This window comes from Sinocyclocheilus grahami, unplaced genomic scaffold (assembly GCF_001515645.1).
Source record: "Sinocyclocheilus grahami isolate Dianchi unplaced genomic scaffold, SAMN03320097.WGS_v1.1 scaffold680.1, whole genome shotgun sequence".
In the NCBI taxonomy this organism is placed as follows: Eukaryota; Metazoa; Chordata; class Actinopteri; order Cypriniformes; family Cyprinidae; genus Sinocyclocheilus; species Sinocyclocheilus grahami.
Window position 1 is genome coordinate 27,523 of NW_015505859.1, and position 18,137 is coordinate 45,659.

Sequence of the window (18,137 nt, forward strand, 5' to 3'; positions counted from 1 at the left end):
ATTTTTAGTCCATCTCCTATCCTGAAAAGTCTGTCTTGCAGAGACTGACAAAAATGAGCTCCTAAAACTTACTGGCAGATTCTGGAAGATCAATTCTTCAAACAGTGTTACAAGAGGATGTGGTGCTGGTCCTTCAAGAGTCACTCTCAACTTATCTGTCCATAAAGCCTATAAAAATAGTATTCATGTATTTCACAACACTTCAGAATGTTATTCTTATTAAGTAAGGGTCATTTTTTAGGATTTTTTACCCAAGCAAAATATCTGAGAACCTGTCACCTTGTAATTCTGGAGACTCAAGGTTGCAGTTCTGGAAAATAGTGGCACTGGAGACTAAAAGGTTCCTGATGGTTTCACATTTAATTCTTCACATTAATCATTCATTATTTTGCAGTTAACATGCTCTTTTCTTCTCCACCTGTTTTTTTTCTGACCCCGCTGACCCAATGAGCATTTTGCTGACCACTGTTCATGCCTTAACTTTGAAATGTCTGTATTGCATTAGTTTTTAATATTTCTCATGGGGATTTAATCATTTTTGACTTCTCAGTCTGAGTTAAATCTCTTTTTTGGCTCATTTCATCCATTAAAGAAAACCTGTCTAATAATTCTGCACACCTTAATAAGGATTTTTTTATTTCCAGCCTTCATGTACAATTATATGTCACTTCTAAATGATTAAATACAAAAACAATAGTAGTTATTAAGATTGATGTGGTTTGGAATTGGTAAAATGTGCTTGGAAAAAAATATGATCAGAATATCAACGTGCCTAATGATTATCCACACACTGTAAGATGTGCTCCCTTTACACAGAGTGCGCATGATCGCGAAATCGAAAGTGAAAGTGAACAGCGAGCGCTCATTCAAATGCGATTTCAATACCCCGCATATTGATAGCGGCTCCCTGATGTGCGAAAATAATATACAATATTAGAATGTTTGCGGAAGCGGGTCACACACATTGTGGGAGTGGGCGGTAATGGTCAGAAATTCAGCGGGAGCGGGCTTAAGAAAACTGTCCCCAAGGCTCTAGGCTGCGCATCAACACACACGCCAAGTGTTTTTCCGGCTACCCCATCTCCACCCCCAATCATTAGTGCTGTTTCGTTCTGTCTTTGACAGAACATATAGGTCAATTTTTGAAATGGTGCCATAAACAGGGGTTAAAGCCAAAAAAAAATATTTTGACTGAAACTTTTTCCACAGCCATACCTGTCACACACCCATTGTAAAAGCATTTTTTTTCTTCTTGTAATTAGGAGCGCTTGTCCTTCTAATATAAAAAATTTAGGAGCACCTTCTGATCAATAATAAAAAATTCTGATCAAAAATTAGCCTTCCTAATACGAGGTGACATTTGACTCAAAGTGACTTACAGGGGTACTTTCTTTTTACCTTTGTAATGGCATCTTTTTCATCTATGTAAAATTCAAAAATGTATGTTTATAAGCTTTTTAAAATTTATATTTAAAACAATATAATAAGAAGTAGAATAAGACAAATAATAGGTTACCAATCATATGAAATTAGTATTAATAAAAAAATAATTTTGTACAGAGGTGGCACAGGTACATTTTCAGATGTTTAATGAGGCTCAGAGGTGGCATGAGTGTAATTCAATTCATATATTTATGTGGAGATTAATGTTTTAAATATACAATTTTGAATACAGATATGTTAAATGATTTAAATAACTGAAATTATACGCTAAAAATTCAACTAAATCCGCCAGCAGGTGGCGACAAGTCACTGATTTTATCACTGAATCATTCATTCAATTGATTCGTTCGAACGGCTGATTCATTCAGGAATGAAGCAAGTGACTGTCTTTATGAATGGGTAATCATGAATCACTGACTCACTAGATTCGTTCAAAAACGCACTTTCATTGAATGAATGAAACTCAGCTGTGTTTGCTTTTAAAGATGCGAAGTGGCTGAGCTGTTACTATATTTGGAACTGTTTTCGTTAAAGAAATAGAGCAACATCAGGCAGTACTTGTTTACTGAACTGTTGTATTGAATCAATATCACATTTGCAAACTCTCTTAATAACTATTAAAAGCTGTCACTCTCCTTAAGCACATGCAAATGATACGTTCCCTCATCTGTCATCATGTTATTAGTGCGGAACCTGCGGGAATGAGTACAATTGCAATTAATAGCCACAATCCCAGGCCGAAATTCAAGTCCTGCTCTGTGTTCTCTGCTAATAACCCGACTGTGAATGATGCGAGCGGCGTTACTATGTTGTCACTGAGAAGCTGCAGCCGTGGCCGGGAATGATTTTTGGTGTGCCGGCAGAACAACAACAACAACAATGCGCTACATGTTTCTTTTCCCCTAATTTTTTTCCCAATTGACGGAAATCAGTCATAGCGATGGAAAACTTTAAACCCTGCATAAACAAAATTTATTTCAAATTTAATTCAAGCACTTTCAAGGACCTATGTTTGTTTTCAAGTACTTTCCAGGCCTTGAATCCATATGTCTGAAATTCAAGTACTTTCAAGAAGCGTGGGAACCCTGTACTAAAGAAGCACCATGACTTAAGATATTAAGCCCTGTTTTCTGATAAATGCATCAAACTTTTATGCTTAAAACCAGAAACTGAGGAAGAAACTTTTTTTTTTTGCAGTGCATTACAGCTTGACAGTTGCTTCCAAACTCAGAAAGTGAATTAGTTGTCATCAATTAAACTTTAGACTGAAAAGTGTCTTTTCACCAACACATATGAAAATGAAATCACACTACATCTGTCTACAGGAGCAGGTAGGTTATATGTAATGCAACGATGAGTTTCTAGCACTGCAATATTGGTCATACATCCACATATCCAAACGCCACAAAAACAGTCCTAACATATATTTATTTTCCATATATAGTCCTCTTTTTTATTATTATTATTAACAGAGGTCAAATAAATTCATCAAGTCATATTTACAGAGAAAGGCAATAAATATTTTATAAGAGTAATAAAATTATTATTTTTTTGCATATATTTATTTAATCGTACGAGTGGCATGATTGTTAGTAATGTCTGACAGACGATGACTATATAGACGAGTGTATACTACAGCTATATGGAGAATCAACCTCACCAACAGTGGCTGGAGTCCAGCGTCTGCAGAAAGGATTTCTTCTGTCTCGAACCTTCTAGAACTGAGAGAAAGCATTCTAGAACACAAGGGACATGAATGATTGTCAGGCGGACCGATTTCATTGGCTGAATGACCTGGAAGTAGTCAAAATCCGACACTTGTTGAGTGTCTGGGACGTTAAGAGCAATGCATCATACCTGGTTTTTTCATAACATATTTTGGTAGCTAACATTTAGGGTTACGGCATAATCAGCACGTACGCATGATCCAAATGTAGCCCATTAGAGCAATTCCCCAAACCATATTTCAGTCCCTTCATATCCAGGCTCCTGTCTGGTTGTTCTTACATTACCACAGCTAAACCTGATATCTAGCTAGTCAAAGCACATCGATCTAAGCTGAATCACAGAATACAGAAAAATATCGAAGCGTTCTGTGCATTCGGCCCAGGAGAAGGCCTGGTGTCCGTTCAGACAAGAAAGGCATCCAACAAAGAGGCTCTTCAAAATATTGCACTCAAAGCTTCATGTTTACCTATGGAGGCCTGCAAAGGTCACATGACTCTGTTATCGCTCTCTCGTTGCGTCTCCATGACGGCCCATTGCAGTGGAAAGTACTGGATCCTTGTAGTTGGGGGCAACACAAATGAAAATAAAAGGTTTCCCAGGTGGTGCGGTTTGCTCTCGTCGCTATTCCAGAGTTTTAAACGTGTCAAAGCAGGAGACACTAGTTCCTTAAAGGTCACCCTTAGTTAATCCAGTATAAATAAAATAACAGACACCAATATTACATTTAAAAAAAGACCCACATTCAACAGCTGGGAGAAACTTGACACTTCTGAAATATAAAAATAAAACATCTTTGAACTATTTTTTAAGCGTTTTGTCTCTTTTCCGTAGCCACTGTTCATTTGTGACCTCTTCCTTCTCCTATTTCGGATTAGATTAAGGTGTTTGTAAGGTAAGAAGCATGTTGTGTCCTCGGGAAGCAGTGCGTACTCATCCTCACTGTCTCAGTTCGTTTTGGGGTTGTGTTTTAAACGCCGTGCCCTTCGTGTCCGTTTCGTTACTGTCGTGAAACGGAACTCCTCCAGAGGGTCCACTTTTCCTTTGGGGTGGCGCTTCATGAAATGCACTTCCTGCTGCGTTTGCGTGGTCTTGGATCCTTTCTTGGGTCGACCCTTTCGGTTGAAACCCAAATACCAGTCTTTGTACTTGGCTGACACCAGCGCCGTGTAGTTGTTCTCCAAATATTCCTCCACAAAGACGCACTCTTGGTTATTCCCATTGGGCTGAGAAGAAAAGGCAAGATGAAATGTCAGAAAAACAGTATACTTTTTGAACAACTCAACTGATGGTCTGATGTACAGCCTGTCGGTAATTTTTGGAAAACATAAACCCTAACATAAAACAGTTTTCTCAAAGTTCATGACAACGGGATGCTCACAGACTTAAAAAGAAAAATACTATACATTATGTACAATATATTGGTGAATCTGTCAACAACACACCCAAGTCGTATTTAAAATAAAATAATAAAATAAAATAAAACAGCATAGTGTTTTATGACCCTGTTGTGGTTTATTTTACAATAATGACAAGCTTCCATATTATCCCACTTATTAGCCAGCTACTCACAAAATAATAAAATAAAATATTTGACTGCAGAATGACTGACCAATCAGAATCAAGTATTTTAGAGAGTCTCGATAATCCACAGAGTGAGGAAATAAAAAAAAAACACCCTCTTTTTAAAACCCCATTTATTATCATTTCACAATATATGCATTTCAAAATGTTTTCAAAGTTTGATTAAAAACTGATCTGCAGTTCACACACCTACAATACAAAAAAAAAGCACGTAATGTCCCATTCATGGCAAATGTAGAGGGTTTTAGTCTTTCCACTTAGATTTGATTGTGGTATGGCAGTTACAAGAACTTGGAAAAAAAGGAAAATTTTAAATTCAAACAGCCAGCCACAATATTTCATTTTTGTTGAAATAGATGGTATGAAAATATGTGTTGACTGGCTCCATTATGTAACCATCATGAGTTGGTTACAGTAGCAGTGGTTTTGGTCCCAACTACAAACTCATACATCAAGTTGACATACGCTAAACATGCAATGCAGAAGTAATAATATTCATAACTGCAATTATACAGCAGCTCATGCGTAAATCAAAAGCATACACACAGGAAACAAAAACTATTTGTGGATACATTCATATCGCAATTTAATCTGGCCCAAACCTGTTTTTTTATACCTGTTTTTTTTTTTGTTTTTTTTGCAAGACACATTGAACCTGATATTTTCAATTCCAATATATGATAGTAAACATACCTTTCCAATAATTTTGCCATTCTTGTTCATGCAGATGTAGTATCCACTCTCTTTTCCTTTTATTCTAATGTGACTCCCGAATGTCTCTGTCTCCACAACAAGTAGAGCTGCAGGTAAAAAATAAAACACAGTTTACTTAGAGTTCATGAAGACAATATGATGCTCACAGAATAAAAAAAACTATTTGTTAGAAATATACTCCTAAAAATAGTATATCTGGGTGAATCTGTTAAGAACAAAACAAAACAAAACACAACACAACACACAGAACAGAACAGAACAGAGATGATAGATAGATAGATAGACAGACAGACAGACAGACAGACAGACAGACAGACAGACAGACAGATAGACAGATAGGAGATATATTTTTTTCTTCCATCAGTGTGAAAAAAACACTACTTTAAGTATGTATGTACTAAATACTACTTCTTGTAGTATTTAGTACATGATATAACATACCTTTTATACAAAAGGTACACATTTGGCATGTGAACTATTAAAAAAAAAATCTGTAAGAGAAATGTAATGATTCATCATACACTACAGCTCCCTCACAACCCCTAAACACTCAACTCTCTCTCTTTCTCTCTGTAACCACCTTTGTTAAGGGTCCCTCTCTTGGGGGGAAGCAATCTGCCAAACTCCTTGGAGCAGTTCAGATCCCCAGGGATTGGGTTTCCACTTGCCTTTAGTTTGTGCTCACTCAGTCAAAAAGTTAGGATGATCCATTTGTTTAACACACTGGGCTATTCAAAGGTGCTCAAAGCACAGAGGCTTAGAGAGCAACACCAAAACTGTCCCCTTCCAAAACAGCCCGGGGCAACATGAGAGGAACGACTAATCCAGGCAGGACATTTAAGATCAAATGAGGGTGGGAAAGATCCCACTCCTCAGTGGTGCAGACCCCTTTAACAAAAGAATGACTTTTTGAAAGCCTGAAAAATAGCAAATATTCCTGCATTTAAATCAACTCTGTACCTTAAAACCAAATGCTTAAAGCAGTCAGCCCACCATCTGTGCATCTCTCACACCAGCTGATTTCTTACTGGTGCAGCTTATTAATATTAAAGCACAGATGTCAACCGGACTCACTGACCTTCAGTAATGTGAATGTTTTATTATCCCAAACAGGGGTGAAACCGAAGACATTTTTGAGATGTTTCTGGGAAGGCGAGTGTTTGCTGATAAATGAGCCATGCGAGTGCAAGATCTGATCCGGCAGTGTGTTCAAACATAAGATGTAAGGTTGTTTCATGTTGCTTTTGCTTTATTCAAGGAAACTAGCTGTGTTAAAATCAATGTGAAAGACTGTTCGCCACCCATTTTACTTCTGTAACATGACATATTTCCACGTGGAACTGGATATTCAGTTTTTTTTCCTAATGAATCAAGTCTGCCCTACATTATATCTCACTGAATATCACTCTTCACAGAATAGGTTGCAAACATCAATTCACAACGACTTAAAACATACTTTGAACATACACTACTGTTCAAAAGTTTGGTGTCAGTAAGATTTTTTTATGTTTATATATATATATATATATATATATATATATATATATATATATATATATATATATATATATATATATAAAGAAATTATTCAATTATTCTTTATTTGATTTATATCTTTTTTTAATAAATGTTTCATGTCTTCATTTGATTTCCACTATAATTAATTTATACTAAATCATTGTTAATAGTTGTTAATGTTTTATTAATTTAATGTATTAGACGTGCTTTTTATTATATATAAAGAAATCATTCTAATATGCTGATTTGATGATCTAGAAATATTTCTTATTGTCAATGTTGAAAACAGCTTACAGTAATATTTTTGAAACTGTGATACATTTTTTCAGGGTTCTTTAATGAAAAGAATGTTCAAAAGAAAAGCATTTATTTGAAACAGAAATCTTTTGTAACATCATAAATGTCTTTACTGTCACTTTTGTTTGACCTTATGTGTCTTTGCTGAATAAAATTATTAATTTCTAATGAGAGAGAAAAAAACAAGTCTTGCTGACCTAAAACTGTATCAATGGTAATGTAAATGTGCATAAATGACATAAATCTGATGTATTAACTCAATCTGACTCAAAACACTTAAAGGGGACATTGGATGCAAAATTCACTTTTACATGGTGTTTGCATATAAATGTCTTAGCAGTGTGTGGACACAGCCACCCTACAATGATAAAAATCCATTTACTCCTTTTTTTAATCCCCAAAAAACCTAAACAGTCTCAATTATCAAGCCGTTTTGATTTTCTGAGCAGTATGACGTCATACTACTCAGGCCCCGCCTACGGCTGCTGACAGACTGTCCCGTATTAGCATATTTCAGCCCTCAGCCAGTTGTACACTGTTCTGCATTTTCTCAGCACTCGAGCAGCTGTAGCGACAACAATGTCTCGTAATCAATGCAGGTGTTTTGTAGTTGGATTTAAAAGTGAACATAAGAGTATTCATTTTCTCCCGACATCAGAGCCACTGAGGATGCAGTAGATTAGCTTTGTTTTTGATGGTAAAGCACCACCAAATACACAAAAAAAAATGGAAGAGAGGGGTTGGATAAGCAGAAGGACATTATCATTTAAAGAGACATGCACCGAAACTGCTCGCTGTGAACAGAGCTGTTTTTGACAAGGCAAAAAGGGTGTTGTTTTACACGACCAACGAGGAATTTTAACCAAAGTATGTTGCAGACATGTCATGAAGACCCTAAAGAATCAAGCCAACTTGTGGAAAATGGACATCTGATGTCCCCTTTAAAAAAGCAACTCAGAACGGAGGCATGAATAAAACAAGCTCTGCTCTCCTTTTGTTTTTAGAATGTTCAAACTTATTAACGTTGACAGGACAGCAAGAACAGGGCAAAGCGGAGACAGAGGAGCACAGTGTGTGTGTGTGTGTGTGTGTGTCATGGAGTTCACAGGTGCCAGGTGTGGGGGTTTACCTGGATCTGCCTCCTCTCATGTTAACACAGGTATAGAGGATCTGCTCAGCCAATACTGCACAGACACTAACACATTCAAGCAGTAAACAACACTGCTGTAAACACTTGCTGAATAACAAACAATAGCTCACATTGCTATAAATGTCAACTGAATGAAGAACATTACCAGCATTGCCAAAAAACACTAGATCCCAATTTAACATAAGAAATTACACATTTTACCTAATCCTGCAAAATAATTACTGAAAATTGCTGACCATTGCAGACATGGTTAAACAAAGCTTGATTCCACAAGCAGTCATGTTTTGTGTTCAAATGCTATTATTCAAAGTGCAAGAGAGGGATCCCCAAACATTTTTTATCAGCCGAACCGCTTTGATCTAAAATATTTACCTGAAGTACCACTTATTTATTTACCTTTATTTAACCGGGAAATTAAAAACTCTTGAGATTTAATGACATGCAAACAAAACATTTATATAATATATTTTGATTTTGATTGTTTTCATTTTAAAATTAAGTTTAATTGGACTTAACATAATTAATCATTATTTTCACTAACTCACAAAACTCCGTTTGGGAAACCCTGGCAAGCACATGTTGCATTCTCCACATTGCCACAAGGGACGCTATAGCAAACACAAGCATACAATGTCTGCTTCTATGGTAACGATTTTCATTTAGGTAAGCTTCTGACTTCATGCAGTTTAATGGCACAGATATTTGAAGATTGTAAGATTTATGACCATTCTGAACACAACCCTGAAACACAACCATCAAAACACCATCACCATCAGTGACCAAATTAACAGTGAATCAAAGTGATAGCTCACCCAAAAATAAAATCTATGATTTATGATCATTTACTCGCCCTTATGTTGCTCAAAATCTGTATGATTCATTCACAAATCAGACATAAATACTTTTCAAGATTTTCAGTGGATATTGTCTTAAATTCTATTAAGTTGCACTAAATAAAGGAAGTCATACAAGTTTGATCCAACATGTAGGTTAGAAAATATCGACAGAATTATCAATTTTAGATGAACTGTGCCTTTAAAATCCAATATTCTTAATCCTGCATCCTGGTGTTCATCTAATGTAACACAAAACTAACAAAAACTTCAGCTCACCTTAAATAATTTCTCTTCACTCACATTACAGTTAAGCACAAGGCATAAGAATACAACTCCATACAAGAAGAAACAAACAGAAACGGAGCACTAGAAATCCAAAGGTTTATAAAACTACATAAGAAACAGGATTATGCCGGTATAGGAATCCAGGACTAAAGGTTTGTGGAGTCATGTCTGTTGTAGAATCTTCATGCTGAACAGCTCTGACTGACACAACCGAGCACAAGACTGAAATATAAACATGCTTGTATCAGTCGACAAAGTTAAGAGCAGCATTCAGTGTTTATCTTCAGTTCGAGTCTCTGTTCTCTCACTCGTACCGCTGGGGCACGCTGCCCATCAGTTCTGTGGTTTTTGTTTTGTTTATACTTCGATACATTTTGATTAATAATAGCTCAGGTTGGATGTTAAAGAGAAGAAGTTCATCTTAGGTACTATATTAGCAGGCCTAGATGGAATTCTCTGCCCTGATCTGGGGAAATATGGTATTTAAACATGGTAAAGTGAGTTCAGTGGAGCTAATGGAGAGTACTAAACACTTTACCTTAGTGGAATGCATTAGTTAAATTAGCCTAATTATTTAGTCAATTAAAATGCAAGAGGCAGCTTTAAAGATTCTGAAGCTATATATTATTATCAGAAAACGCATTGAAGCACACTCGCAGCCATTTAGGAAGACTTGAAAACTTGCAACACACGAATATATAAGATAGTTAAAGGGATAGTTCATCCAAAAATGAATCAGACTGATTCAGTTCTCAAATTCAACTCACTGAATACACTTACACGCACACAAATATTCTGATATGAATCATGCAATATTTTGATTATAATGGAGACATACCACAATCTGATTGCCCGATTCAGTTTAATAATATTCTGGTTCCTCAAATTCCGATTCCCACCCATAGAATATATGTAACATGAAAACATAAATATTGTGTACATATGTATGCATATATTGTATTCAGAATATGGCTGAATTTGATATGCCTGAAAATAGTCAATGATGCTGTCACGGCGGTTAACTTTATTTTCAGTGAATAATGGATTATTGTGCTTAGTTATATGGCCTACTATTATAATACCACATTTATTACACCTCTGTGGATTTAACATCTTTTTTAAGAGCCTCAGTCATTGCAAGTGCATGGAAAAGAGTAACTAGTGCAGTCTTTATAACTCCCCTGTTTGTGTTTAACAAAAGAAACAAAGTCATACAGGTTTGGAACGACACAAGGGTGAGTAAGTGATGACAGAAATTTCATTTTTGGTTGAAATATCCCTTTAAATTATTCTACCTTACATGTTCAACTGCAGATCATAAACTAAGGCAAATGTTACAGGTTCTACTAGAGGGTTTATTCAGAGCACAGGAACACTCCCGTACCGTACTTGCCCCCATCGTCTCCATTGGCGTTGATCTTCTTGCCCAGGATCTGCACGTGTTTCCCAGTGGTCCGGCTGTAGAGCTGATATATCCGCACCTGCTTCCGACTCACGTCATCTCTGGTTTGGTTCTCAATGTAGAACCGGAAGTCGGCGGAACTCTGGTGAGATTCCTAGAACCAGCAAGAACAAAATGTGTGTTGATCTAATTCTTCATTCAGTTTTACAACTGCATGCATTTTAACGCTGCAAATCCTTTACCTAATTGGTGTTCCCGGTCAAAAATGACCGGCCTTTTAAAAACTGCTTGTACATCTCTTATTATGCTTGATGATCTTGGATTTATATTTTATTCCCCTTTCAATTAGCACAGGTTTTGTATATCTTTTTAGAACTGATTAGTTATAGGCCTCATTGATCTGATCTTATGCACCTCCGTTTTTGAAAAAAAAAATCCTCATTTGTGGATAATTTGGGCAATGAGGCGCATGAGCTCAGACCAATCAACTCCAAAAAGAAATACAAAACCTGTGCTAATTGAAAGAAAATAAGTTATTGAAATGATTAAATTCAATAGCATAATAATCAATTTATAAAAAAAAATTTTGTAGACCAGTCATTTTTGACTGGGAACACCACAAGTGTGACAAGGTTGGAAAAATCCCCCCCAAAAAGTGCAAAAATTATCCAGTTTTTGGGAAGTTGTTATACCATGTGTGAGCAAAGCCAGAAAGTTTTAGTTCAAAGCAACAACATTAACTAGCATTTTTGGAGAAAAGAAAATCCTCTGTGCATCAAATGGCATTAACAACGTTAATATATAAATAAATAAACATATGAAACAAGAGGATGGGATGTCATAATTTGGGAATTGACTGGAAAGTGGCCATGCCAGAACAGTTATAGTCGTTTCAGAGAAAAAGCTATTTTTCATTTTGAAAAAAAAGATTATGATAACACACTTTTTTAGGAAAAACCTGCTGTGATGAAACATTCACAATAAGACTAGGAATGTGTATTAACAGAGTAAATAGGGTCAAATTTTGATTTCATGTTGAATCAACATTAAACTAACTTTACAGCAGAAATTGAATTTGTTTTACATTTTGAAAAGGTTTGCATAATTGATTCTGTTATTTTCCTGTTAACTCCTGGGAAACTGCTCTGAAACAAACTGTATCATACAAAATTCTATATAAATAAATATGTGACTTGACTTGACTTAGTTTCAAACAATAAGAAATTCAATGAAAGTTCAGATCAGAGTGATTCCTGCATGTTTTGGTGCCCATCTCTCTCTCTCTCTCTCTCTCTCTCTCTCTCTCTCTCACTCTCACTCTCACTCTCACTCTCACTAAATAAAACATCTGAATACGCTGAGCCTGGAGCTACACCAAGAAGTGAAGTTTTCAATTTCCACTAGCAAGTCTCCAGCAATTATCCACCTGAAAGATTCAACTCTATAATCAAACAAATATCTGCCTAAGGTAAGAATCACACTCATAAATCACACATACACACCTGCTTACAGGGACTGCAGATGAAAATTAGCCTGAATGACTAAATCTGGCACATTTACATAGTAGGCTTGTTTACTTATGTTAATTAATGTGTATTGTCCCTTTTAAATAAAATAAAAACAAACAAACAAACAAGTATGGGAAGTACATGTACACAACTGAAGTCTGCTGCTCTGGTACACACACACAAACCCACAAAAAAAACAATATAGCCTGCCACGGCATCTCCTGTCGCTCACATTTACACTCACCCGAGGCTTTATATGAAAATCACCAATCCACCACTCATCTAATATCCTCCTATCTTTGCTCCTCCTCCTCTTCTGTCATCCTTCCATATGTGAGGAAAACATATACCTCTAAAAACCCTGGAATCTCCGTCCCAGCCAAGACTACTCTCACGGGCAGAAACGAGGGGTAATTATCCTGTAATGAGCTTTTATGTGGCTTCTCTCAGGTGGTTAATTACGCTCACATTACATGCTTCCACTCCATGTTATTTTAACCTCGGCTAATTAATGCTATTTAGGGAGCATGAGGGGAAAAGCAGTTCACGGTAAAAAAAAAAAAGAAAAGAAAAAAAAACTTTTCTTTTTTTGAGAAAGAAACTTCCATAGAGATTCATGCTGAATCCACGACTGTTGAGAAATACATCAACACAACACAACTGCCTAAATTAACCCATTAATACAGGAATTATATCACAAATGAAAAAAAAATATTTTTACTTCAAAACAATGTAATTATTCCCTTTTTTTCCCAAGATAATGCATTTTAAGAGAGCTAAATAAAATATTGAATATACTGATAAAAAACACTATACCGTTTGTATTGTTTTTGAAAGAGGTTTTGTATGCTCATCAAGGCTACATTTCTTGGATGAAAAATACAGAAAAAACAATAATATTGTGAAAAATTATTATATTATTCTTATTATTTCATTATTATAATTGAATTTTCTAGTTTAATATAATTTCAAATATAATTTAATCTTGTGAGGCAACACTGATTTCTCAGCATCATTACTGTTGACATATGATTCTTATTGTTATTAATGTTGAAAACAGTTGTGCTGCTTAATAGTTTTTGTGGAAATTCTGACATTTTTTTCAGGATTCTTTGGTGAATAGAAAGTTCAAAAGAACAGCATTTATTTGAAATACTAATATTTTATAACATTATAAATGTCTTTACTGTCACTTTGGAACAACTTAATGCATCCTTGCTGAATAAAAGTATTAATTTCATTAAAATAAAATATAGGCATGGAGAAAATATAATAAAAAATAAAATGGAGAAGAACTTCTGAATATATGCTATACTAAAAAAAATTTAAAAAAAAAAAAACGCAATGACATATAAAGAGGGCAGTCATATAGAATTATGTGAAAAGGTCAAAGGTAATCATTCATAGTGGTTTGGATGCAAAATGACATCATGAATCCTGAAAGTTAAAAATATAATTTAAAGATCTGACCAGTGCAGTGGACACATGCACTAAAGGATTCAACAAACCAAAAGGCATTTCACAACATAGGTAAGCGGTATTATGGCATTAAAAACAACAATTATACACATATTCAAGTTGGTCGTCCTAAGGTCATCTCAATTCTTCTAGAACAATAAACTGCATTACTTTCAGTCATTGTAATAAATATTACATTATTTTCCTAGATGAAGACATAGATTACATTAAAAGAGGAGTCAGCATACGCTGGTCTCTCTTATGTCAAAAACAACTCAGTTTAACGCAGAATCAAGGTTAATTCTGAGCTCTTAGCCAATTTCAGCTCACAAAAAGCAAACACATACACAACTCCCGCACACACTCAGCCTCTCCTCGGAAGGATTTACTCAGAAATCTGGCCATCTAGTCAGACACAGAGGTGTGTTTTGTAGACAGTTGCGTACGGACAGGAGCGGGAAGGGAGAGGGCATGCCTATGCAGGGAGCTAGCCACGGCCAAACAATTTTAACACGCCGCCCGACTCCCTTCAAAGCCAACCTAGGCAAACGAATCTCAAAAGCCCAGCCCCGTCCTGAGCACTCTTGCATGTTAGATAGGCCCTATTTGCAGACATCACTCTCTGCGCAGGATGCATCTCAGGAAATAATGCTTCAGTGCACTGCCACTTAAACTGTGCTTATCTTCCACTGCATCTCCTTAATAACAACTTTGTTTGTTTTCTCAGGGAGAACCTACAACAACAGCAAAGCCCACGGTTAGCAGTAGAAGCAGGTGATACGTATACTCTGTCTATCAATGACCTAAAGAAGTACTACTGTCATCACTGCCACACTAAAGCCTTGTTTGTGCCAACTGCTTTGGAACAAAACTGAACGCACAGAATTATATAACCAACATGGGTCTCGTTTTCTTCAAAGCTTTGGCTTTTGTTCCTGGTTTGAGCGGTGATCGCCCCCTTCTATTACGACATTCTGTTGCAAGTTTTATAATCACAATGCCTTGACCCATTTGCCAGGGAAAAAAGGCTCTCATTAAGCTATTCCCGCCTTGTGAGGAATGCACATCTGTCAGTAAAGACGGATTTGAGGAACTGCAGATATTTAATTATGTATGTGTTAGGTATATTTTGTCGGTTGAATTCAAAGGATTAGTCAAGTGTTGGGAGAGTCTGAGATTGCACCTAGTCTTAATAGCTTTTAAAAGGAAAAAAAATAATGATAACTATTTGGTCACTTAGCCTCCTTAGATTTTAGAAGTTGATGTACACTATATATGTCTTGACTTGTATATACATACTTAAAATATTATATATATATATATATATATATATATATATATATATATATATATATATGTTTTATGCATTTTTGTGGGTTTTAGTCAATCTAATCTTAATTGTATTTAATATGTAATTAATTTAATTTAAATGTCATTTTATGGTCAATCCAAAATGTTCATCCTCCTAGAAATAAATATTCCACGCACAAAGACAAAAATACATCTATTTCATCTCCACTAAAAGGTCACTGAGTTCATATTATTAATTATAATTTGAATGCTGATTTTAGTATTCAACGTTAAATCCGTCAAAACATGAGTTTGCTATCTATTCTGAACGGATATAATTATGACTCGTTATGAATTACTAGATTCATGGTCAAACACAAAAAAGCACAAAAGGAATTTTTAGAGAAAAGTAAATTCAATTCCGCTGGGAAGACCACCAACAAATCCAAAGATTATTTTTAATTGTACAGCCTCTGGGGCGTAGATTTCCCATGCCTCTGTTTTCAAAACCTTAAGACAACAAATTGAACAAGCTTTGTGTTTGCGCACCGGCGGCACATCCTCATGATCCCTTAATCCAGATTCACGACGACAGACTTACCTGCAACTGGAAGTAGAGGACCAGAAAATGTAAACACCTGGAAAGACAGACAGACACACAGAGAGAGAGAGAGAGAGAGAGAAGGAGGGGTGAATCGCAAGTAATTCCACCAGATAAAAATGTAGCAGTTCATCTTAAACCTGGCTTTGAGCGACTTCTATTGGCAAGAATGTACGAACTCAAGGTGAATCAAAGAGATTATTAAGAATATTCCTTACACGTATATGAACCTTGACGGCAGAACAAACATCTTGGTCAAATACACCTGTTTCCAGCGTTTGCCGCTCCAGTAAGTGCCGCGCGGAGCCCCGCCACTATCTCACACACAAAATCCCGGAGGAGAGGTGCAATTCCAAGGAAAAGAGAGATAAAGGAAGTGTAACGGTGCCGCTGGAAGCAGCATGAGGCTGTTTCTTGTTTGAAAAAGATCTGAATAAACGCAAACCAGTGTCTTCCCCGTGGTGTCCACGCTCCTCCGCGGTCCGCGCGCGTTGCGCTCTCTCGCCAAAGCGCGCAAAGATTGAATTGGTCAGAAAGACCGAAGCGGGGTGTCTCCTCCTCGGTGAACAATCCGCGACCTTTAGTGCTTATTCTTTATCCAGTATGCGATATAAAAAGATACATTCCGTTCGTACCTGCCGAAGTCACCTGAAAGTGCACACCTATTCCAAGCTTCCCGTGTCCATTGTTTGGAGAGGGAAAACTTTCCCAAAAAGTCCAAGCTGTCAGGATAGATGAGTTACGTTCAGAAGTTTCTTCTGTAGTTGTTGCTTCACTTATATCAAAGTCGTTTGTACATAAAAGGCGCACAGACCAGTTGCAAATCCAGGAAGAGCGCTGGGTGATGGGACGGGACTGTCCGTCTGTGTGCCGAGGAGGGTTGGAGCGCACTGGAGGGGTTTTGGGTTGGTGGTGGGTGGAAACCTGTCAGTGGTTTTGCACCTGATAGGGTGATCTGAGAGAGTCCATCGGTGCGCGGAATGCGCCTTTCCTCTGTCTGAGCACAGTTTCCTTTGCACTTCTCGTAGTTTCTTAAACTCTTTCGTCGATTCGATGTGAATCTGTGAGAATTCCTTGCGGATTTCACATAGGAACTCGTAAACAGGTGCATTTCAGTTGAGCAAAACCAGACACGCGGTGTTGAGATAACTAAATTCTCATCTGATGCGTTAAAGAGAAAGAGGCGTTTCACTCACTTTTTTCTTCAAAGTTTAAATGCATACTACTAAGACTGCTGATACTAATAATACTATAATATGAACTAATTTCATTCAATTTTAATAAATTATTCAAATAATATTCTTAGAATGATTTTAATAGTATTGATTACAATCATTATAATCGTTAATATAGTTAATATTAAATGAATACTTGGATCAAACGCAAATAAGGATGTCAGATATAATGAAAAAGTGAAGAGTGATTCAAAAATCATGTATTAAACACGTGCCAAGTTCTTAGAAATGTAATCTTTATGTCCATGATGGTTTCTACAACTTTCTACAACAATATTCTACAACTATTTTAGTCAATCTACAAGTGGCATTAACTTGCATATAAATTTATATATAAATTATATATTAAACATATCATTATAATGTAAAATTATATACACATGTATTGTATTTATACATTGTTTACATATACATGCATTTTAAATTATTATGAATATTGATGAATATCTATACATTTTCAGGGGGAAGAAATTTCAAAATGTGTGATATTTAAAAACTTTATGACATTGGCTCACTATCTTTGTTTAATGATTTTCATATCACATGACAACTAAATGGCTTTCTCATAATAAAAAAAAAAACAAGTAATAAATAAATATGTATCTATTTGTCTGAGGTGGAGCTGTAAATTAAATCCCTTAGATGTAGTAGTTAATGACACAACAAATTTAAAAAGGTGGTTCATTGAGATTTCACATTTTGAATGTTAGTTAGTGTGTAATGTTGCTGTTTGAGCATGAACAATATCTGCAAAGTTACGAAGCTGAAAGTTCAATGCAAACGGAGATATCATCTTTTAAAATTCTGGCAGTTTAATGCCTACAAAAACAGCTGGTAGGGACTACAACGAGTTACTTCCTGGGTTCGTGACATCACAAACCCAGATAAACCCCGCCCTCGGGAACACAAAGGGGGCGAGGCCATGCTGCTCTGCTTTAGAGAAGAGGAAGAGAAAACTAGATGTGCACGTAAAAATCTATTCATATATGAATCACGATTCTGTCTTCTAACGATTCTAATGGATTCACATTTCAAAATCAATGTTCGAAAGCAGCGGTTCTTAATACTGTTCCTCGGGTTCCCCTGTTCTG

The 18,137-nt window shown here is 36.1% G+C and overlaps 1 protein-coding gene across 1 annotated transcript; it reads right to left on the reverse strand.

The window, feature by feature from the left end:
* Positions 1-3,010: 3,010 nt before the first annotated feature.
* On the reverse strand, positions 3,011-16,929 carry LOC107559274 (fibroblast growth factor 18-like). The gene is made up of 5 exons (XM_016243025.1): positions 16,030-16,929; positions 15,812-15,848; positions 10,937-11,108; positions 5,446-5,552; positions 3,011-4,394 (listed from the first exon to the last, which is right to left on the reverse strand). The coding sequence occupies exons 1-5, from the start codon at positions 16,059-16,061 to the stop codon at positions 4,116-4,118; spliced, it is 627 nt and encodes a 208-aa protein (XP_016098511.1). The 5' UTR covers positions 16,062-16,929; the 3' UTR covers positions 3,011-4,115.
* Between the last annotated feature and the right edge of the window lie 1,208 nt (positions 16,930-18,137).

Excerpts from the sequence above, each read along its gene's own strand:
- LOC107559274 (XM_016243025.1), bottom strand. The coding sequence starts at position 16,061 with ATGTTTGTTCTGCCGTCAAGGTTCATATACGT. Across the intron at positions 15,849-16,029 it reads CCGTCAAGGTTCATATACGT|GTGTTTACATTTTCTGGTCC; the intron begins GTAAGGAATATT and ends CTGTCTTTCCAG. Across the intron at positions 4,395-5,445 it reads ATGGCAAAATTATTGGAAAG|CCCAATGGGAATAACCAAGA; the intron begins GTATGTTTACTA and ends TTTTCTTCTCAG.